The sequence below is a fragment of the Trichechus manatus genome, unplaced genomic scaffold (genome assembly GCF_000243295.1).
Source record: "Trichechus manatus latirostris isolate Lorelei unplaced genomic scaffold, TriManLat1.0 scaffold00338, whole genome shotgun sequence".
NCBI classification, from domain to species: Eukaryota; Metazoa; Chordata; class Mammalia; order Sirenia; family Trichechidae; genus Trichechus; species Trichechus manatus.
In genome coordinates, this window is record NW_004444274.1 from 747237 (window position 1) to 771639 (window position 24403).

At 40.0% G+C, this 24403-nt stretch overlaps 1 protein-coding gene across 3 annotated transcripts; it reads right to left on the reverse strand.

Moving 5' to 3' along the window:
• Positions 1-301: 301 nt before the first annotated feature.
• Positions 302-23647, reverse strand: ZNF546 (zinc finger protein 546). Of its 3 annotated transcripts, none has more exons than XM_023725627.1 (4): positions 23618-23647; positions 16014-16140; positions 14320-14415; positions 302-5175 (listed from the first exon to the last, which is right to left on the reverse strand). In XM_023725627.1, exons 3-4 carry the CDS (start codon positions 14354-14356, stop codon positions 3068-3070), a joined length of 2145 nt encoding a protein of 714 aa, XP_023581395.1. In that variant the 5' UTR covers positions 14357-14415; positions 16014-16140; positions 23618-23647; the 3' UTR covers positions 302-3067. The 3 variants fall into 3 exon arrangements, with proteins under 3 accessions (XP_023581395.1, XP_023581396.1, XP_012415310.1); XM_023725628.1 differs by having other exon boundaries at positions 23603-23629; XM_012559856.2 differs by lacking the exon at positions 23618-23647 and adding an exon at positions 19643-19911.
• Positions 23648-24403: the final 756 nt, after the last annotated feature.

Sequence of the window (24403 nt, forward strand, 5' to 3'; positions counted from 1 at the left end):
CTACCTTTCACATACTTTAGACATGCTATCAGGAGGGATCAGTCCCTGGAGGACATCATGCTCAGTAGAGGGCCAGTGAAAAAAATGAAGACCCTCAACAAGATGGATTGACACAGTGGCTGCCAACAATGGGCTGAAGCATAATGATTGTGATGATGGCACAGGACCAGTGTTTTGTTCTGTTGTACATAGGGTCACTATGAGTCGAAATCAACTTGATGGCAGTAGTTTTTTTTTTTTAATTGTTTTTTTTTTATTGGTTTAGAGTATTTTCTACTAGTTTCTTGAGTTGAATGCTTATTCATTCTTTTAACAGTTTTATCAAGTGCTTACTATGTTGGAGAGACTGTAGTAACTGCTTGGGATAAAGCTGTGAGCAGGAGGGAGAAAGTGCTGGCCCTTAGTATTTGTTTTCTGAATACATTAACAGGTATCAATTTGTCAGTGAGTAAAGGTTTGGCCACATCTCATCATCACTCATTTCTAAACTCTCCCTTATGTTTTAATTTTCTCTTTAGTATAGTTATATTATTGCTGATTTTGAATTTCCAAGTTGCCAGAGTCACCCTATAAATTACTTATTAAATGGAAAGAAATACTTAGCTCTACAACAAAGGAACCTAGTATTCCAGTTATCTACTGCTGCATAACAAACCACCCCAAAACTTAGTGGCTTAAAATAATGACAATATTTATTTTACACATGAATCCACAATTTCGGCAAGCTCAAGGTGGAAAGTTTGTCTACGCTTCACTTGGCACCAGCTGGAATGGCTTGAAAGCTGGAGGCTAGAATCATCTGGAAGCTCATATACTTACGTCTGGAGGTTGATGTTACTTGAGACAGCTAGGACTATGTAGACAGGACACCTTTAGTTGATATTTCCATGTAGCTACTTGGTTCCTTCACAGCATGGTGGCTGGGCTTCAAGGGTAAGATTTCCAAGGGGGCTAGGTGGAAGCTGTATTCTCTTTTGTGACTTAGTCTTGGAAGTCACATAGTGTTTTGGAAGTCCCATAATTCTTTCTGCCATAATCCCAGGCCTGCCTCCCTGCCCAGATTCGAAAGGAAGGACCGTGGACCCCACTTCTTGATGGGGGACTGTCAACATCACATTATAAAATAAACAGTGTTGAATGGGATATATTGGTGTGGCCATCTTTCAAAAATATATTCTGCTACACCAAGTGATCAAATGTAGGATAACATAAATACAAAATAAATAAAATGAAATACCAAGTATCACTTATTAAGTATTCTTGCCAAAATATTTAATTTGAGCCTAACTGGTTCATGATAAAAATTCAGAACATGACATTCTACAACTGTCCTGAACTCTTCAAAAAATCAATATCACAATAAAGTTGGGGGCTGTTATTAAAAATGACTAACAGTGTATAAGCAAATGGAATCTACAGATTTATTTTGGTTTTTGAATTTTTAGTTATCTATGAAAAGCATTCATCACATAACTGAGGAAATACAAGTAAGGACTGAGTATTACAGATTATGGAACTATAGTTAATCTCTTTACGTGCTGAGTTACATAGCAATTAAGTAGAAGATGGCCTTTATTCTTAGGACATGCATGTTTATATACAGAGAGGGGGGAATGTAATGATGTCTATAATTTATTCCACAGCAAAGAATATGTAAATATTATACAGAACCAAATATGAAACATTAACAACCACTGAATCTTGAGAGCGCATGCCAGTATTCACTGTACTATTCTTTTAACTTTTCCAAATGGACACTGGTCTTTTGGTTGCTTGTTAGTTTCTAATTTATCATGAATTGTGGGCAGAAAAAGCAGACTGTAATATCCACTTTTTAATTATGAAAAGAAAAAGCTTCACCGCTCTTGTTCTTCAAAAGCTTTACTCATAATGTTCACACTCATTAAATCCATAGCTTTCTCATTTTGATTTTCAGAGATGAGCCCTAATTTTAGAAATGGAAGTTTACTATATTTTAGTAACAACCAAATTTTAAATGATGAGTGAATGGCAATGGAAGGTTTTTATGAATTCCTTATACATACAGGGTCTTCCTCACACACAAACTTACTAATAGTATCGCTAGGGCTAAAAACCAAGAATAATATTTACTGAGTACGTGTTGTGTGCCAAATACTCTTCTAAAGTTTTTATCTTGTAACATTTCATCCTCATGTAAATACTATTATCAACATTTTAAAACTGAGGCACAGGGGGAGAAGTATTTTGGCAAATACCACACAGGTTGAGGTATTTGGTATAATTATAAGAATTATAGTAAAGGATGTACCATGGCTAAAGTCTTTCCCACATTCATAACACTGACAGAGTTATTTTCTGTTACCAGAAAATAAACCCATTGCTGTTGAGTCGATTCTGAGTCATAGTGACCCTTCAGGAGACAGAACTGCCCTGTAGGGTTTCAAAGGAGTGGCTGGTGGATTCAAACTGCGAATCTTTTTAGTTAGCAGCCAGAACTCATCGTAGCTCTGAACCACTGTGCCATCAGGGCTCCATTTTCTATTACAGTGCTATACAAAGTGTGGTCCATGGACTGACACTGGTCTGCAAATTGTTTACTTCTGGTCTGTAATGAGTTCACTACCGACACCAAGAATAAGCATTTAGAAACCTTTACAGCAACTTGAGAGTTAATTTATGCCCATTAAATCTAATAATAAAAAAAATGCCCTTTATTTTGTATGTTGGTTTTTCTTTCCATTTCATTTTCGTGGTAACTCATTTTTTATTGTATTTTACAAAAGTATCAGTCAACAACAGATGGGGGGGGGTCCTTCACCTTGGATGGTTTGGGATGCACTGCACCAGTATCAATCTGCCAAAGTTTAACCATTACTGGGTGATGTTATAGGTTTTCAACTCTTTAAATTAGCAGACATAGTATAAAACCATTTCTGTTGTGAGCATGAAGCAAAAAGGATTCCCACATATTCTAGTATAAATTTTCTCATGTTCCCTAACAAGTAAACTTTCTTATATTAAATTATGAATTCACTGCTCTTGTAAAAATGAATATTTACTGAAGGCTATCATATACTCTTTGTATTCAAAGGGTTTCCTCACTAATATGATTTCTCTGATGTAAAGTAAGCTGATCACTACGAATAAAGGCTTTCCCACATTCTTTACATTTATAGGGCTTTTCACCAGTATGAATTCTGTGATGTCGAGTAAGTTCTGAATTAACACTAAAGGCCTTCCCACATTCTTTACATTTATAAGGTTTCTCACCAGTATGAACTGTGTGATGTCGAGTAAGTTCTGCTTGAAGACGAAAGGTAGTCCCACATTCTTTACATATATAGGGTTTCTCACCAGTATGAAGTCTAAAATGTTGAGTAAGATGATACCGACGACTAAAGGTCTTTCCACATTCTGTACATTCATATGGAATCTCACCAGTATGAATCCTCTGATGTAAGGTAAGTTGATAACTACAAATAAAAGCATTCCCGCATTCTTTACATATATAGGGTTTCTCACCAGTATGAAGTCTGTGATGTTGAGTAAGATGATAGTGACGACTAAAGGTCTTCCCACATTCCTTACATTCATAAGGTTTCTCACCAGTATGAATTCTGTGATGCTGAGTAAGATGATTGCTACGAATAAAGGCTTTCCCACATTCTTTACATTTATAGGGTTTTTCACCAGTATGAATTCTACGATGCTGAGTAAATTCTGTTTGAAAGCGAAAGGCCTTCCCACATTCTTTACATTCATAGGGTTTCTCACCAGTATGAATTTTGTAATGCTGAGTAAGATTATAGTGACGACTAAAAACCTTCCCACATTCCATACACTCAAAGGCATTCTCATTGGTGTGAGTTCGCTGGTGTGAAATAAGTTGACTGCTATGAATAAAGGCCTTCCCACATTCCTTACATTCATAGGGTTTCTCGCAAGTATGAATTCTGTGATGCCGAGTAAGTTCTGCTTGAAGACGAAAAGCTTTTCCACATTGTTTACATCCATAGGGTTTCTCACCAGTATGAATTCTGTAATGTTGAGTAAGATGATAGCGACTACTAAAGGTCTTCCCACATTCCTTACATTCATAGGGAATCTCACCAGTGTGAGTTCGCAGATGTAAAGTAAGTTGATAGCCACAAATAAAGGCTTTCCTACATTCCTTACATTCATATGGTTTCTCACCAGTATGAATTCTGTGATGCCGAGTAAGTTCTGTTTGAAGACGAAAGGCTTTTCCACATTCTTTACATTCATAGGGTTTCTCACCAGTATGAATTCTATGATGTCGAGTAAGTTCTGCATGAAAACTAAAGAACTTACTGCATTCTTCACATTCATAGGGTTTCTCACCAGTATGAATTTTCTGATGTTGAACAAGGTATGAGCCATGACTAAAGGCCTTTCCACATTCATTACATTTATAGGGTTTTACACCAGTATGAATTTTCTGATGCTGACTAAGATGTCGTTGCACTCTAAAGGTCTTTTCACAAACCTTACATTCATAAGGCCTCTCACCAGTATGAATTCTCTGATGTTCAGTAAGTTGATAATGAAGTCTAAAAGCCTTCCCACATTCTTTACATTCATAGGGTCTCTCCCCCACATGAATTGTCTGATGTACTCTAAGGTCTCTAACACGACTAAAGGCCTTCCCACATTCCTTACACTCATAGGGTTTCACACCAGAATGTATTCTCTGATGTTCAGTAAGGTGATAATGAAGTCTAAAGGCCTTCCCACATTCCTTACATTCATAAGGTCTCTCCCCAGCATGAATTGTCTGATGTACTCTAAGGTCTCCCACACGACAAAAGGCTTTCCCACATTCCTTACATTTATAGGGTCGCTCACCAGTATGAATTCTCAGATGTTGAATAAGGTATGACTGTTGTCTAAAGGCCTTTCTACATTCCTTACATTCATATAATTTCTCTCCAATATGAATTTTTTGATGTAGAGGAAGAGATATATGTTTTCTGATTATCATTTGACTAATGCATCCCATTTGATGTCCTTCTTGTGTCTCAAATTCATGTTTGCATTGCAAACCATTTCTGAAAATGGTGTCCTCATCAATGTATGTTTTACTTTCTTCCACTGTCTGCCATTGAGATAAATGTATTTCATAAATATCCTGTTCTGGAAATAACTTCTTGGTGACACACTTGGACTCCAAATCTGAAAAAAAAAAAAAAAAAAAAACACACAAGAAAGCAAGAAAAAATGCTGTAATGCTATTTTTCTGTGTTGTGGGTGGGGTGGGAGGCTGCATCTTACAGTAGAAATAGGAGATAATATAATACACATTAGAAGTCTGTGGAAGGCTTAAACCAGGGGTCAGCAAACTTTTTCTATTAAAAAAATATTAGGCTTCACATGGCATATGGTCTTTTTCATCAGATGATTCTGATGCACATCATTTTGAGAATCTGTAAGTAATTCCTTTACCAAAGATATCTCTCTACCCTTAGAATAAAATCCAAATGCATAACCATGGATAGAAAAGGCCCTTGCTTATCTGTAAGACCTATTCAAACCACTGGCATCTTTGTTTATAATCTCCTATCACAATGCACCCCAGCTCCTATAATATGACATAATCTTTGCTATATCTTAAGGCTTTTTACAAGCTGCTCTCTCATCCAGAAATATCTGACTTTGGCTCTTTGTATGGCTGGCTTCTTCTCACCCTTCAGGCCTCAGGTTAAATGTCCTTTCCTCAGAAGTTTTTTGTTTTCATATTACTGAGTTTTGAAAGTTATGTATTGTGGATAGTCCTTTATCAGATGTACGACTGGAAAATATTTTCTTCCACTTTGTGGTTTGTCTTTTCATTCTCTTACATGGAAACTAAATAACACTCTGCTTAAAAACCACTGGCTAATAGAAAAAATAAAAAATGATATAAAAAATTTCTAAAATCAAACAAGAATAAAAACACAATATACCAAAACCTTTGGGCACAGCAAAAGCACCGCTCAGATGTCAATTTATAACAGTAAATGCACATATAAAAAAGGAAGAGCCAAAATCAACACCCAAACCCTACGACTCCAACAAATAGAAAAAGACCAGCAAAAAAGCCCAGTCATCAGAAGAAAGGAAATAATAAAGATTAGAGCAGAAATAAACGAAACAGAAAAACAATAGAAAGAATCAACAAGACTAGAAGTTGCTTCTTTGAAAGGATTAATTAAATTGACAAACCACTGGCCAAACTGACAAAGGAAAAGAAGATGCAAATAACACAAATAGGAAATGAGATGGGTGATGTTACAACGGAACCAAATGAAATAAAAACGATAACAATGGTACTATGAAGAATTGTACTCTGCCAAATTTGAAAACCTAGAAGAAATGGACAAATTTCTAGAAACACACGACCTACCTAACTAACAAACTGAGCTAGAAAATTTGAACAGACCCATAACAAAAGAAGAAAGTGAAGAGGTCATAAAAAAAACTCCTAAACAAAAAAAGCCCTGGCCCAGAAGACTTCACTGGAAAATTCCACCAAACATTCAGAGAAAAGCTGAGACCAATTTTAATCAAACTATTCCAGAACACAGAAAAGGACAGAATATTCCTGAATTTATTCTATGAAGCAAGCATAACCCTGAAACCAAAACCAGGCAAAGACACCACTAAAAAAGAAAATTATAGACGATATCCCACTAAAAAAGAAAATTATAGACAATATCCCTCATGAATATAGATGCAAAAAACCTCAATGATATCCTAGCCAATAGAATCCAACACCATATCAAAAAATAATACATCATGACCAAGTGGGATTCATACCAGGTACGCAAGGATGGTTCAACATTAGAAAAACAATAAACATAATCCACCACATAAACAAAAAAAGGAAAAGAACTACATGCGCATATAAATGATGTAGAAAAGGCATTTGATAAAATCCAACACTCATTCCTGAAAAAACTCTCAGCAAAACAGAAATAGAAGGAAAATTCCTCAAAATAAATAAGGGCATATATACAAAACCAACAGCCAAAATTATTCTCAAAGGAGAGAGACTGATAGAATTCCATTTGAGAATGAGAACCAGACAAGGATGTGTTTATCATGACTCTTACTCAATGTTGTACTGGAATTCCTAGCCAGAGCAATAAAGCAAGCAGGGAAATAAAAGGCATCCAAATTGGTAAGGAAGAAATAAAATTATCCCTACTTGCAGGTGATATGATCCTATACATAGAAAATCCTAGGGATTCTACAAGAAAGCTACTGGAACTAATAGACAGGTTCAGGAAAGTGGCAGGGTACAAGATTAACATACAAAAATCAGTCAGATTTCTCTACACTAACAAACAGAACTCCAAAAAAGAAATCAGGAAAACAATACTATTTACAATAGCCCCCCCAAAAGATAAAATACTTAGGAATAAACCTAACCAGGAACGTAAATCACTTATACAGAGAAAACTACAAAACACTACTGCAAGAAACCAAAAGAAACTTACATAAATGGAACAACATACCATTCTCATGGATAGGCAGACAACATTGTGAAAATGTCAATACTACCCAAAGCGATCTATAGATATAATGCAATCCTGATCCAGATTCCGTCAACATTCTTTAAAGAGATAGAAAAACTAATCAACTTTATATGGAAAGGAAAGATACCCTGGATAAGCAAAGCACTACTGAAGAATAAGAACAAAGTAGGAGTTCCCGATCTCAGAACTTACTGTACAGTTCAGTAGTCAAAACAGCCTGGTACTGGTACAATGACAGACACACAGACCAATGGAACAGAATTGAGAACCCAGAAGTAAATCCATCCACTTATGGACAGCTAATCTTTGACAAAAGGCCAGAATTCATTAAATGGGGGAGGAAATAGTTTCTTTAACAAAAGGTGCTGGTAAAATTGGATATCCATTTGCAGAAAAATGAAACAGTGTCCATACTTCACACAATATACAAAAACCAACTCAAGATGGATCAAAGACCTAAATATAAAAAATAAAACTATAAAGATCATGGAAGAAAAAATAGGGGCAAACCTAGGGGCCCTAATTTATGGCATAAATAGACTATCAAACATAGCTAAAAGTGCACAAACAGCAGAAGATAAACTAGACAACTAGGACCCCCTAAAAATTAAACACTTAAGTGCATCAAAAGACTTCTTCTAAAGAATACAGAATGTACAGACTGGAAAAAAATTTTGGCAACGACATATCTGACAAGGGGCTAATCTCTAAAATTTATAGAAAACTTCAACACCTCAACAACAAAAAGACAAACAATCCAATTAAAAAATAGGCAAATGACATGAACAGACACTTTACCAAAGAAAACATTCAGGCAGCCAAGAAATACACGAAGAGATGCTCGTGATCATTAGCCATTAGAAAGATGCAAATCAAAACAACAATGAGATATCATCTCACCCTGGCAATAATGGCAATGATCAAAAAAACCAGAAAACAACAAACTCTGGTGCAGGTGTGGGGAGACTGGAACTCTCAGACACTGCTGGTAGGATTGTAAAATGGTACAACCACTGAGGAAAATGGTATGTGCGTCCTTGAAAAGTTAGAACTAGAGATACCATATGATCCTGCAATTGCACTACTAGGTATATATCCTAGAAAAACAAGAGCTAGGACATGAACAGACATATGCACACCCATGTTCATTGCAGCATTATTCACAAGAGCAAAAAAACGGAAACAACCTAAGTGCCCATGAATGAATGAATGGATAAACAAACTATGGTACATACACACAACGGAATACTACACAATGTTAAGGAATAACGATGAATCCACGAAACATCTCACAACATGGTGAACCTGGAGGACACTATGCTGAGTGACATAAGTCAATCACAAAAAGACAAATATTGTATGGGACCCTGGTGACACAGTGGTCAAGCATTCGGCTGCTAACCAAAAGGTTAGCAGTTAGAATCCACAAGCTGCTCCTTGGAAACCCTATGGGGCAGTTCTACTCTGTCCTATAGGGACGCTATGAGTCAGAATTGACTCGACAGCAATGGGTTTGGTTTGGGTCTTACTATTGTAAAAAGTCAAGAAAAGGTTTACACACAGAAAGAAATGTTCTTTGATGGTTACCAGGCATGGGAGGAGGAGGGAGGGAAAATCACTAACTAGATAGTAGGCATATATTAACTTCGGTGAAGGGAAGGGCAATACACAATAAGGGTGATGTCAGCACAACATGACAAAAGCAAAGGAAGACACTGGGAGGTACAGAAGGGTAAAAGGCAACAACAGTAAATACTATTACATACACAATCCTGCAATAACAGTAATAACAATTTACGAGCAGATACATAGGTAGATATGCAAGCTGAATACGTGTGGGATGGTGTATGGGATTACAAATATGAGCACATTTAGGTTTGGCAGAGGATATTTCTACATATGTATTTGTATGTGCTGCAAGACATCCAAGTATATAGTAAAGTACACAGGGTGCAAAGTTATGAAAACTCCTTAGCCATAACCAAACACCTTGAGGGACTGAGTCACTGGGCTTGAGGGCTTAGGACCATAGTCTTGGGGGACATCTAGGTCAATTGGCATAACATAGTCCATAAAGACCATGTTCTGCATCCTAGTTTGGTGAGTAGCCACTAGGGTCTTAAAAGTTTATGAGCAGCCATCTAAGATACAACTATTGGTCTCTTCTCATCTGGACCAAAGAAGAGTGAAGAAAATCAAAGACTCAAGGAAACAATTAGCCCAAAGGACTAATAGACCACACGAACCACTGCCTCCATTAGCCTGAGACCAGAAGAACTAGATGGTGCCTGGCTACCACTACCAACTGCTCTGATCAGGATCACAGTAGAAGGTCCTGGACAGAGTGGGAGAAAAAGGTAGAACAAAATTCAAATTCATAAAAAAGACCAGACTTACTGGTCTGATAGAGACTGGTGGAGACACTATAGCCCTTAGACACCCTTCAAGCCTGGAACTGAACCCACTCCTGGAGATCACCCTTCAGCCAAATAATAGCCAGGCTTATAAAGTGAACAGTAACACCTGTGAGGAATGTGTTCCTCAGAACAATCACCCGATGAAATCAAAAGGGCAGCATTTGCTCAACAACAAAGTTCAGAAGGCAGGAAGGGGCAGGAAAGATGGGCAAATGGAAATGGAGAACCCAGGGGGGGAAGTGGGTAGACTGCTGTCACACTGAGGAGATTGCAACTAAGGTCGTGAAACAAAATGTGTATAAATGGTTGAACGGGAAACTAACTGGCTTTGTAAACTCACCCGAACCACAATAAAATGTTAAAAAAAAAAAAAAAGTACCAAAAGTTATGGGATGCAGCTAAAGCAGTGCTTAATGGGAAATTTATAGCTGTAAATGCCTATACATAAATAAAAAGAGAAAGATCTCAAGTAAATAATCTAATCTTCCACCTTAAGATACTGGAAAAGGAAGAGCAAACTAAAGATAAAGCAAACAGAAGGAAAAAAATTAAAAAGATTACAGAGAAAATTAATTAACAGGAAAAAAATGCAGAAAATCAATGAAACCAAAAGCTGAAACTTTGAAAAGACAGACAAAATTGACCACTGTTAGCTAGACTGACTAAGGAAAAAGAGAGATAACTCAAATTACTAGAATAAGAAATGAAAGAGTGGACATTACTAGCGACCATACAAAAATTTGTTGTTGCTGTTACCTGCTGTTGAGTTAGCCCCCGACTCATGGTGACCCCATGTGTTATAGACTAGAACTGCTCCACAGGGATTTCTTGACTGTAATCTTTACAGAAGCAGTTCACCAGGCCTTTCTTGTGCAGAGCTGCTGGGTGGGTTCAAACTACCAAACTTCCAGTTAGCAGCTGATCACAAATTGCTTGCACCACCCAGGCTCCTTGACCAAATAAAAATAAAAAGGACTATAAAGGAATACTATGAACAAATGTACGTCAATAATTTAATACCTTAGCTGAAGTGGACAAATTTCTAGGGATGGAAAACTACCAAAACTGACTCAAGAAGAAACAGAAAATAGTAAGTAAAGAAATTGAGTTAGAAATGTAGTAACTTTTGCAAAGAAAATCCCAGGTCTAGATGGCTTCACTGGTGAATCCTACCAAACATTTAAAGAATTAACACCAGTCTTTCACAAACTCTTTAAAAAAATAGAAGATGACATATTTCTCAACTCATTCTATGAGGAAAGTATTTGCCTGATACCAAAACCTGACATCATAAGAAAAGAAAACTACAGACCGATATCTCTTATGTATATAGAAGCAAAAATCCTCAATAAAAGGCTAGCAAACTGAACCTATCAGCATATAAAAAGGGTTATACACCATGACGAAGAGGGATTTATCCTAGGATTGCAATACTGGTTTAAAACAACTCTGAAAAAGAACACTGTTAAATGACTGACACTACTTAAATTCAAGATTTATTATAAAGCTAGACGGATGAAGACAGTACTGTATCGGTATAAAGAAGAACAAATAGGTCAATGAAACTGAATATAGGGTCCAGAAACAGATCTACACATATATGGTCAACTGATTTTCCAACAAAAGTTTAAAGGCAATTCAGTGGAAACAGGATAGTCTTTTCAACAGATGCTGCTGAGAAAATTGGATATCCATATGCAAAAAAATTAACTTGGACTCCTACTTTGCATCATTTACAAAAAATTAACTCAAAATGGATCAGAGACCAAATGTAAAAACCCAAGAATGGTAACATTTCTAGAAGAAAACATAGGTGAAAATCTCTGTGACCTTGGGTTTGGCAAAGATTTTTAGAGATGACACCAAAAGGCACAATCCATAAAAGAAAAAAGTGATAAACTGGACTTAATCAAATTAAGATCTTGTACGGTTCAAAAGACACCGTTAAGAGAATGAAAAGACAAACCACAAAATGGAAGAAATATTTGCCAATCGTACATCTGATACAGGACTTGAATCCACAATACGTAACTCTCAAAACTCAATAATATGAAAACAAACAACTCAATTAGAAAATTGGCAAAGGATTCTAACAGACACTTTACCGAAGAAAATATATGGATGACAAATTAAGCACATGAAAAGCTGCTTAGTATCACTAGACATTAGGGAAATGAAAACTAAAACCACAATATGATACCCCTACACACCCATCTGCAGAGCTAAAAAAATCAAGTGACCATATCAAGTGCTGGTGAATATGCAGATCTGGAATTTTCTAGACTGCCACTGGGAAGGTAAATGGTACAACTATTTTGGAAAGCAGTGTGGCACTTTCTTAAAAATGTAAACATACATTTACCATATTATCCACCCATTCCACTCCCAGATATTTACCCAAGATAAATGAAAGCACGTGTCCACACAAACACTTTTATGTGTTTCTGGCCACTTTATCCATAATAATAGTGGAAATTATTAAAACTATTAAAACTGGAAAGAATACAAATGCCCATTAACAAGTAAATGGATAAACAAATCTATACAATGTAGTGACAGTCAGCAATAAAAAGGAGAGCACTATTGATACATGCAACAACATGGGTGAATCTCAAAATAATGATGAGTGAAACTAAATTTAGAAAATGAGACATACTGTGATTCCATTTATATAAAACTCTAGAAAATGCAAAGCAATCAGCAGTTGCTTGGGGAGCAGCATGAGGGCAGGATTACTTTGGAGGCGATGGACATGTGTATTTTTTTTGACAGCATGATGGTTTCACAGGTGTGAACATATGTCATTGCTGACTGCACCAGTATGCTATAAATCTGTCTCCCTAGCTGCTAATGGACATAATAGCTACTAACAGACATAAGGTAAAGTATGTGCCTTGGGGGGAGATGACTGCCCTCTGAAGAAACCCACAACTCTGTTAAGCTATCTTAGTGGGTAGGGTGAAGGAGGAAGGGCTGTTCTCTCTAAATCTAGAATAGCCTGAACAGGGGCAATAAATGATGGACATTGCCTAGAGGGGGACTTCTACTTTTATTACCCCCTTTAGTACCTTTCACTGCCTCCTTCCATTACCCCTTCCCCTACCTGTTCTCTGTACATGCTATTTGGCACACAGACATGGCTACCTGAATAATATTTAATCGCAGGAGAGAAGAACTCAGGCGTTCTCCTCCCAAGACACAAACTGGGGCATACTTAAGATGCAATCTAACATCACCCTGTACGGGAGCCTAGTTTCAGGAAACCTAGGCTGATGATGATATATGCTGTTCTACTCATCCTTGTCCTGTTTATTGTGTAATAAAAGCCTGTGGACCTCACCATTAGAAAAGTGTCTGATCTGAGCTCTGTCTAAACAGTCTTCACTATGAACTTATAAATATAGTGACACTGCAGTCAGCTTATCAAATTGTATACTTTTTAAGTATATGCAGTTTATTGTATGTCAATTATACTTTCATAAAGCTATTTTTAAGTTATAGAACTTAAAATGGGTGCATTTTATGTTATGTAAATTATACCTCAGTACATAGGATTAAGAAGACGGCTATCCTATGACTCAGCAATTCCATTTCTATACATTCCCAAGAGAAATGAAAACATATGAATACAAAAGTAATTGTACAATAATATCCACACCAGCTGGCATAATCTGGTTTGGGAACACAGATGACATGATCTCAGAAACTTTGCATTTGCTGTCTACTCTGCTTGGAATGCTCGTCTCCGATATTCACAAGACCTGAGACCTTACTCCATATCTCTGTTTAAAGAAATGGCCTTTCCCGAGTTTATCAAAATTAGCTCTGACAACCCCTCAACATTCTGTCTCCTTACCCTGCTTTTTTTTTCCCACAATACATATCACTACCTGATACTACATTATCTATCATTTACTTGCTTACTACAGTATCAACAACTCCATGACAGCAGGAACCTAGTCAATAGTGCCTAGACTCTGTGACGGTGCCCGGCTTAGATTAAATGAATAAGAAATAATTATTGAATAAAATAATTTTAGGCAATGGAGAAATGGATACAAGATGTGTAAATGTAAGAGAGGACCTGGAAATATAGGTAAAATGGCTGTCAACGGGGAAGAAAGCAAGCAGGTCCCTCTTTGAAATGAAGGGGAATATGCAAGAAGAGAAGCAAGAAGCATGGAAAATGGGGGCAAAGATAGAGTTCCTTGGTAGCTCATGTTGAGAGGACCATAATGTCTTCCCAGGTTTCAGGCCTTTTCTCCACAGGCCTTGAGCCTTTGAAGCGAGCTTTCCAAAACATCTCAGGGGCAGGCCTCCTCCCCAACCCAGTGGGCTATAACCTGTAATGGCTTCTCCCTGCCTGATTTGCTGTCACTCACCTGTGTACCAACTTCTTGTCCCTTCCTTCACTACCATCCAGGGCTCTTTCTCTTGCTCCAGTAAGGTAATCACATCTGGCTTAGGAAAAGAACATCCTGCTCCCAAGAAAAGATACGCCGTATAACACAGGAAAAAAAAAAAAAAAATTTAAGATCAAAGTGACCTAATTCAGACTTGGTTACATTTATAATAAACTGTGGGTCAAAATGGTACTCGATAAAGTGAAAAAAAGGCTATTGAAGAACACTCACATTAAAATGAACTCATAATCACGGGACTAAAGAGACTAGATACAAAAAAAAAACAAAAAACAAAAAAACCAAACCTGTTGCCGTTGAGTTGAGTCTGACTCATAATGACCCTATAGGACAAAGTAGAACTGCCCCACAGGGTTTCCAATGAGTTGCTGTGGATTCGAACTGCCGACCTTTTGGTTAGCACCTGAGCTTCTACCACTGCTCCCCCAGGGCTCAGTGACTAGATAGGAGACTAAGTCAGAGAGGCAAAAGGTCTGCTCTGCTTTTAAACGCAGTAAAGAGAGGGGTTGAAAATACAGACTCTGGAGCCATATGGCCTGGGTTCAAATCCTCTCTGCCACCTCCCAGCTGTATGGCCTTGAAAAGTTACTTACCCACAATGTGCCTCACTTTTATCAAATGTAAAATGGGGCTAATATTATCTACCTCATAGGGCTGTTGCGAGGATTAAATGAATTAAAGGGCTTAAAAGGATGCCTACTGACCCGTTGCCGTCAAGTCAATTCCAACTCACAGCAACCCTATAGGACAGAGTAGAACTGCCCGATAGGGTTTCCAACGAGTGGCTGGTGGATTCGAACTGCAGACTTTCGGTTAGCAGTAGTAGCTCTTAACCACTGCGCCACCAGGACTCCACTGTTACCTTGCTGAGAGAAAAATACTAAGTTTCCTAAACACTTCCAGGTTCTTCCTCAGATCTTCCTCCCATGGAAAATGCAAAATTCACAGACTGTAACTTTCAAACCACAACGCAGATTAAAGAGAATAAGCTTCTTCTAGGATGAGATGTGTTTCCTTGAGGTTTGAGTGAATTTTGTTAACCCAATCCACCACTATAAGCTGTAGAGTTTCTTTTGCTAATCAAAGAAAATAGGAGCCCTGAGACTAGCTGTTCTCCTTGCAGGTGGCCAGAAACGAACACAGAGCAGCTGCAGGAATTCCAAGCAGACACATTATGTGAAATCTGGTTCTTCTGAAAATCTTGCAGAGCTCCAATCTGGGAATCATTTATGAAAACAGGCAGTTGCAGGAACGGCCAGGGGGAGAAGACATCACTGAAGGTCGGGGAAGATGAAGGCTTAAAGCAGGTGCCCATGTCCAACCCAACAGTGCTCAAACCATTTCTTTAGAAATTGTTGCTGTGTGCCATCGAGTTGATTCCGACTCACAGCGACCCTATAGGACAGAGCAGAACTGCCCCATAGGGTTTCCCAGGCTGTAATCTTTAGGAAGGCAAACTGCCACATCTTTCTCCCACAGAGCAGCTGGTGGGTTCAAACCGCCAACCTTCCGGTTAGCAGCCGAGTGCTTAACCATTGTACCACCGGGAGCAGATATTCAGCTAGCTTCTTAAAACAGAGCTCTGAAGTTGAACACTGGAGAAAGCAGATATTCCAGAGAAAAGATGGTAAATTATTTAAGGCAGATAGCCTTACCCAAGGAGACCAAGTTGCTGTAGTTCTCCAACGTCACATCCCTGTACAAGCTCCTCTGAGCAGGGTCCAGGCATTCCCACTCCTCCTGAGAGAAGTCGATGGTCACGTCCCTGAACGCCAATGACACCTGAAATGACACACCCGTGTAATTTTTTTATTGTGTTGGAAATACATATAACAAAAAATACTCCATCTCAACGATTTCTACATAGACAATTCAGTGACGTTGACTGCATTCTTGAAGTTGTGCAACAATTCTTGTTATCCTTTTCCAAATCATGCCACCACCATTAACATAAACTCAATGCCCTCTAAGCAAAAACTCCCCTTTCCGCCCTCCCTCCCACCCCTGGTAACGATAATCTTTGGTTTCTATATATTTGCTTATTTCATATTCGTGAAATCATACAGTATTTGTCCTTTTGTGACTGACTTATTTTGCATGATGTTTTCAAGGTTCATCCATGTTGTGGCATGCATTGGGACTTCATTCCTCCTACTGGCTGAGTAGTATTCCACTGTGTGTATGTACTACATTTTGTTTACCCGTTCATCTGTTGATGGAGATTTCGGTTGTCTCCACATTTGGTTATTGTGAAAAGTGCTGCAACGAACATTGGTGTACAGGTTTCAGTTGTGTTCCTGCCTTCACTTTTTCTGGGTATATACCTAGGATTGGGATTGCTGGGTCATATGGTAGTTCTATGTTCAACTTTTTGAAGAACCACCAAACTGTTTTCCACAATGGCTGTACCATTTTACATTTCCATCAGCAATGGACGAGGGTTCCAGTTTCTCCACAACCTCACCAACACCTACTGTTTTCTGTTTTTTGATCATTGACATTCAAATAGGGGTGAGGTGGTATCTCATTATGGTTTTGATTTCCATCTCCCTAATAGCTAATGATGTTGACCATCTGTCATGGATTGAATTGTGTCCCCCCAAAATGTCTGTCGGCTTGACTGGGTCATGATTCCCAGTATTGTATGACTGTGTAATCTGATGTGATTTCCTTATGTGTTGTAAACTCTATCACTATAATGAGGTTATATACGATTTCCTTATGTGTTGTAAACTCTAACACTATGATGAGGTTATACTGATGAGGTCTACAAGATTAGATAGTGTCTTAATCTGATCTCTTTCGAGATATAAAAGAGAGAAGCGAGCAGGCGCACATGGGAACCTCACACCACCAAGAAAGCAGTGCTGGGAGCAGAGGGCATCCTTTGGACCTAAGGTTCCTGCACCGAGATGCTCCCAGACCAAGGGAAGATTGATGACATGGACCTTCCTCCAGAGCCAAAAGAGAAAGCATTCCCCTGGAGTTGATGCCCTGAATTTGGACTTGTAGCCTACTGGACTATGACAGAATAAACTTCTCTTTGTTGAAGCTATCCACTTGTGGTATTTCTGTTATAGCAGCACTAGATGACTAAGACACCATCTCTTCATGTGCTTTTTGGCTATCTGAATATCATCTTTGGTAAAATGTCTTCAAGTCCTCTACCCATTTTTGTTTGGGTTGTTTGTCTTTTTGTTGTTAAGTTGTACAACCCATGTATTATTAATAAAAAGTTTTTAAAATGTATTTTCAAGATGGAAAATTGTTTGTAGGAAAGAGGCAACAGAGCAAGCAAGTAAGCTGGGGTTCAAACCTGTGACATGTAGGGAAGAGTAAGGAAATTAGTATTTCTGAAATAGAGTGCCTGTATGCTTTTAAAGAATGCTGTTGATACAAACAAAAACACCCTGCACACCATGGGATAACGTAATTATCCAATGGCCTACCCACTGCCAGCAATTCTGACACATAGTGACCCTGTGGGACAGAACAGTACTGCCCTACAGGGTTTCCAGGGAGCAGTTGGTGGATTCGAACTGCCGACTTTTTGGTTAGCACCCAAACATGTAACCACTGCACCACCAAGGCTCCATCCAAAGTTTCCCAATTAAAGGAAAGAGCTTAAAGAAGTACACTACCTATTATGTGACCATATTTCAAGTGCTGAATAAACATGAGTTCCATCATCCTCTTTTCCCTTCAAGGAGAAAAAGAGTATGAATGAATTTTTTTTTTCTTTAGAAGTATCTTGAAGTCTACATCTTAGAAAATAAGACTTCAATGACATTATATGATTTTACCAAAACTCAGGTTCATCATTATGCAAGATTATGTCATAAATATCTTTCCTCGTAACAAATGACTACATTTTTAGTTAATACATTTTATTGGCTGTTAATTGTCCATCTTGCTGTTATAGCAGACTTATCCTTCTTTCATTTTTAGGTATTTAAGTTGGACAAAATGTCTAAGATTTTCGAAAATCCCGTGAGTCTATTTCCATCCACCACTAGGGATCTGGGGGATTATCTGACCTGCTAGCTGCCTTGTTCCTGAAGTAGAGATGCTGATGTAGAATGATCTATAATGACACTGATGTCACTGGAGACCAACACAACCTCCTCAACCACAAAATTGACCTTTTTCCTGTTGTTCATCCCTCAGGGACCATTATGGATTGAATTGTGTCCCCCAAAAATGTGTGTTGTAAATCCTAACCTCTATGTCTGTGGTTATAATCCCATTTGGGAATTGGGTTGTCTTTGTTATGCTAATGAGGCTGGATTAGTGTAGGGTGTATTTTGAGTCAATCTCTTTTGAGATATAAAAGAGATTAAACAAGCAAGCTAGGAAGTAGAGATTGGGGAAGAGAGATGCCAAGCCACATGAAGATCACCCAGGAGTAGAAGCTCAAAGAGACAAGGACCTTCCTTCAGAGTGACAGAGAGAGAAAGCCTTCCCCTAGAGCTGGCACCCTGAATTTGGACTTCTCGCCTCCTAAACTGTGAAAAAATAAGTTTCTTATCTAGTGCTGTTATAATAGAAACACCACTTATGGCACTTCTGTTATAGCAGCACTAGGTAACTAAGACAGGGACCCCCCTGGCTAGACCCTGATGTTCCCATATGCAGGCCCCAATCACACTCCAATCCAGTTCTGTAACCTTCTTAAGGCATGAGAGCTCACCATGGGCAGAACATTCAAGACTATATTCCATCTCATCAGCATGCAAAATTCAGGTCTGTGGAGGTAAAGCTTCACTGTGAGTCTAATGGAACCATCATCTCTATGCAATGGGGTCATGACTAATAAAAAAAACAAATCTGTTACTGCTGAGTCAACTTCGACTCATAGCGACCCTGTAGGACAAAGTAGAACTGACCCATAGGATTTCCAAGGAGCAGCTAGTGGATTCCAACTGCTGACCTTTTGGTTAGCAGCTCAGCTCTTAACCACTACGCCACCAGGACTCCAGGACTCTGACAAGGGAAGCTCAAATATCTCCCCCCAGGGATTTCACCTTCCATGGCTCCATCAATGCCCCTGAGAGAAGACTGGGCACTGAGGAGATGGTGAATGACGAACAGGTGAGCACGGGTAAGAGAAAAGAGACACCGAGTGAGAAGGACCCTAGGCTGTTTGGTACCATTCATCACCGTGATGGGAGCGACTGGGGAGCAGGTTCAGCAATAGAGTTCTCTTAGGAAGGAAGTCTCAGGATAAGAAAAATGATCACATGAATTCAAAAACAACATTTCAAGGTGAGGAACATACACTTACATGGGCCATGGTTTTAGAATTGCAAGACCGTGTCAGTCTTCCTTGGGCTTCCTCTACCAGAGAAGCACAGAGTCCAGAGAAGCCAGGGCTGGGAGAGGAACAAGAAGCTTTGATAACAGGTGTGTCTCAGAACTCCCAAAATGACTTATGTTAATATAATCCCATTTTCCTCCCTTCGTTTCTACTTCAACACCACCACTCCCCACACGCAAATCAGGGGAGACAGGAGGGAGTCTGCATAAAGCCCTCCCCATGCCACAGGAAACCAGCTGCACAGGTGTAGCTGCAGAGCAGAGGCCTCCTGCACTGAAGTTAGGTCAGGCACACTAGCAAGAGGGTCTCTAACCAAAAAAAAAAAAAAAAACCCAAACCTGTTGCCGTTGAGTTGATTCTGATGCATAGTGACCCTATAGGACAGAGTAGAACTGCCCTATGGCGTTTCCAAGGAGCAGCTGGTGGATTCCAACTGCCAACCTTTTGGTTAGCAGCTGAGCTCTTAACCACTGAGACACCAGGGCTCCAGAGGGTCTCTGGCCCACCCCAATTTATGATGCTGCTGACCTGTAGGTGAGACTCAACTGCTGAGTCCTGCCCTGAGTCGAACTTCTTCCCTCTATGTCCCCCTTCTAAGGCTGAGAAGAGGCCACTCCATCCAAACCAAGACATCATTCATGGCTTGGGCATATGCCTGGACTCTGCAGACACAAGGGCAGAAAACAGGAGGCAGCCTTTCCCACTGCAAAACTACACTTGCCCACATGGAACTATGGCCCCCAGAATTCTCTGGGCCCACCAGCCTCTATTTCCCAATTAATATCATCTATACTGCTTTTACGCATGAAGTCATTAGCAACCTCAACCTGGGGAGTGGTGAATTCAGGCCCAACGTGGCGAGGTGACAACACAAGTAGGTATTTTTAGGATCTCCTATGTGATGGGTCCTTTATCACATAATATTTAATCGTGCAACGTAGTTATCTCCATTCAACAGATGAGATCATGGAGGCTCAAAGAAAAGTTCCTCGCCCAAATCCACAGTTAGTAAGTGGCAGAGCTGCGTTTGGAAACCACGTTTCTCTAAATAGAAAGCCAATACTCTTTCAGCTTTGGCTTCTTGCCTCTGAAGCCCAAGATTTCTTCCTTTGAGTGAAACCTGAGCATGGGTAATTCACTAAAAAAATAACAACATATCATCCACCAACGTTATTCAATGCCAATACAATACAGTCAAGGAGATACTTGTTAAAGAAACAAGGAATACCAGTTTACAGTTTTTAGACTGGCAGAAAGATAAGACTGATAATATGCCATCTGAGGAAGGTTACAGGGAGACGGATGCTCTGTAGTTGCTATAGATTTGTACAAACTTAAAATAGGGTATATAGAAGTATGTGAAAGGATTTAACCACACAAGCCTACTTCTGGGACTCTGACCAAAGAAAATGATTGTAAAAGTGTAGAAAAACATATGCAGGAATGGCAGTGTTCAGCACTGTGAGCCTAGCAAGAGTTGACGGACAAATAATTACAGAACATCTACATAATGGAATATTAAGTAGATATTAAATACTGTACTAAGTTGGTGAAAATAACTAAAGGATGTAGAAACTATTCAGGATATATTGTAAATAGAAAAATCAGGTTAAAAGCCAAAATGTACAATGTGATCACATTCGTAAGAAGTACATACACACATGGTATGGATTGAATTGTGTCCTCCCAAAATATGCGCTGTAAATCCTAACTCCTATACCTGTGGTTATAATCCCCTTTGGGGAGGGTTTTTTTTTCTTTTTTTTTGGTTATGTTAAGAGGTCTTATCAGTGTAGGGTATGTTTTAAGCCAGTCACCTTTGAGGTATAAAAAAGAGCAGAGTAGGACAGAGAAGCAAGCAAGCAGTTAGGGGAAGAAATGTCATGCCACATGACGATCACCGTGGTCGCCAAGGAATGGAAGCTTAAAAGAGACAAGGACCTTTCTCCAGAGCTGACAGAGAGAGAAAGCCTTCCACTGGAGCTGGCGCCCTGAATTTGGACGTCTAGCCTCCTAAACTGGGAGAGAATAAATTTGTTAAAGCCATCCACTTGTGGCACTTCTGCTACAGTAGCACTAGATGACTAAGACAGTGCACTTATATGTAAAGAAAGTAAGAATGAAAGAGAGACAGGCAGAAGGGCAGATATCAAAATAGAGGAAAAAAATCCACAAAATTATATACCCATACGCTAACACTGCTCATCTGCACGATATATATATATATATATATATCGTGCTTTAGGTGAAAGTTTACAGAGCCAATTAGTTTCTCAACAATTAATACACATACTGTTTTGTGACACTGGTTGCCAACCCTGCGATGTGTCAACACTCTCCGCTTCTCAACCTTGGGTTCCCCATTTCCATTCATCCAGCTTTCCCGTCTCCTCCTGCCTTCTTGTGCTTGCCCCTGGGCTGGTGTGCCCATTTAGTCTCGTACACATGGCTGAACTATGTGTGTTATTGTTTGTTTTATGGGCCTGTCTAATCTTTGGCTGAAGGGTGAACCTCAGGAGTGACTTCAGTACTGAGTTAAAAGAGTGCCCGGGGGCCATACTCTCAGGGTTTCTCCAGTCTCTGTCAGACCAGTAAGTTTGGTCTTTTTTTGTGAGTTTGAATTTTGTTCTTGCATGATATTCTTTTTGCTTAAGTATGATCCATAATTTTAAAAGCCCTTTTAAATACACACACAGGCATATGTATTTATTTTATTTTGATAAGAGAAAGTTCTTTTTTAAAACAGTCTTCTCTTGAACTTGGGGAAAAAGCTCAGGATAATCTAAAAGCAGATGTTTGATTTTTACTGAATGTCTTTTTTCCCTTTAGCACCTAACCAACCTGAACTAACTGTTCGATTTTTTTATGTATGTCCATGCATATGAATGTATTGCTGTATCTTGTACGTATTGATGATGGTCTCAACGAGGCTTTCTTTCATGTATTCCTGACAGTTTATTTTGCTCTGAAATTGTCCTTTCAGCCATGCTATCCTCCAACTGCTGCTGAATCATCTTGTCCCATTAGTCTCATTTTGAATCTAACATCGTTAGAATAAAAGCTATAAGGTACGAAATTGTGCAGTCCAATATGATAGCCACTAGCCACATACGGCTATTTAAGTTAAAAGTTAAATTAAGAATCCAGTTCCTCAGTTGCATTAGCCACATTTCAAGTGCTCCATAGTCACATGTGACTAAACTAAACCAAACCAAACCAAACCGCTGCCATCGAGTCGATTCCGACTTATAGCGACTCTATAGGACAGAGGAGACCTGCCCCATAGGGTTTCCAAGGAGCGCCTGGTAGATTCGAAATGCCGACCTTTTGGTTAGCAGCCCAGCTCTTAACCACTACGCCCGGAGGCTGGAATCTGTTTCTGAATTCATAGCAGATTCCTAGGATCAGAGGTTTGGGAATGCTGTGGCTCTGAAAAATGCAGCTGCCCCCAACAACGCCTTCAAGTGTGGACTCTCTCATCATGTCGTCCCAGGAATTTGTCTCGGGGGCACTTCTACTTCTAAAAGCCCCACCCCAACCCCAAGTCTATGACTTCTTGCTAGGAACCTTCATTCTATGGCTCAGTATTTGACTTCCCTCTTGGGGACATGGCTCTGTGGCAGACACCCCGGGCTATGAGGCAGGAGGGCGGAGGAGGCAGCAGAAACCTCGAGCCGGTGACACCACAGAGCCACGCACCAGCAACTGCAGCAACCTTCACAGAGATCTACCCCGATGATGCCAAGCGCACAGTCGCGCGCGCGCACACACACACGCACAGTCTGTCACACGCAGTCACACAACCTCCCTCCTGTGCTCCCCACGTACGCATAGGCCTGAGGCGAGGGCACGACACGTCCTGTTCGCGCCCCAGGGCGCCTCACGTTGGGAGGCAGCCCCAGCCCCACAAATCCCCCTCCACCTCACCTAGCGGCCACTTACTTCTTGCCTGGCTGGGACCAGCACTCCCTGGATGGTAGAAATACCAAGAGCGCACCGGAAGGGGCCCTCAGGGCCCAGGTTAACCCCTCCCCTGGGCCTTCTGGGAAATGTAGTCCATAAAAGGAAGACCGCTAGCCGGGGCTCGAACTGCGCAGGCGCGTGTTGTGCAGGCGGCTCCCGCGCCGGAAGCTGAGGCAGCGAGCTCAAAACTTGGACTGTCTTGGCCTTCCGAGACTCTGCTCTGTGTCTGGGCCGCCCGAGGTTATCCGTAGGTGCGACCCTGAGACTGAGAGCGCGCGGGCCTGGGCGCGGCCTCCCCAAGGCAAAATTTTGTCTCTTCTCCTGAGGTAGTCCCGGCGCCTGGAAGGCTCCTGGTACACAGCATTTGGAATACGTGTGTGGCCCCCTGTATCTGACCTTGTGAGCGTCTGTGTCACTGTAAGGGTTGTGGGACCTACTGCACCTTTCTGGCCGTGGGTGGATTGTGTTCCTGCGTGTGAGTAGTTCTTTGGGTGTGAGGTGGTGTGTGACTGAAATGGCATCCGACTGTAGGGAGGCCACAGCGAATAGCCTGGGAGTGTCATTTTGTGACTGAGCAGTGAAGTGACAGTTTCAGGGAGATTGTGGCTGTGCTTTACTGCAGCTTACTGCGGTAACGTGTGATGGTCAGGAGCCTATCTATGGAAAATAGCGCCTGTGGCAAGAAAGAGGATAGACCTAAGGTAAGAGAAGCCATCCAACAACTGTTGCTTACACTCACTGGCTAGAACTTCCTCACATGGCCAC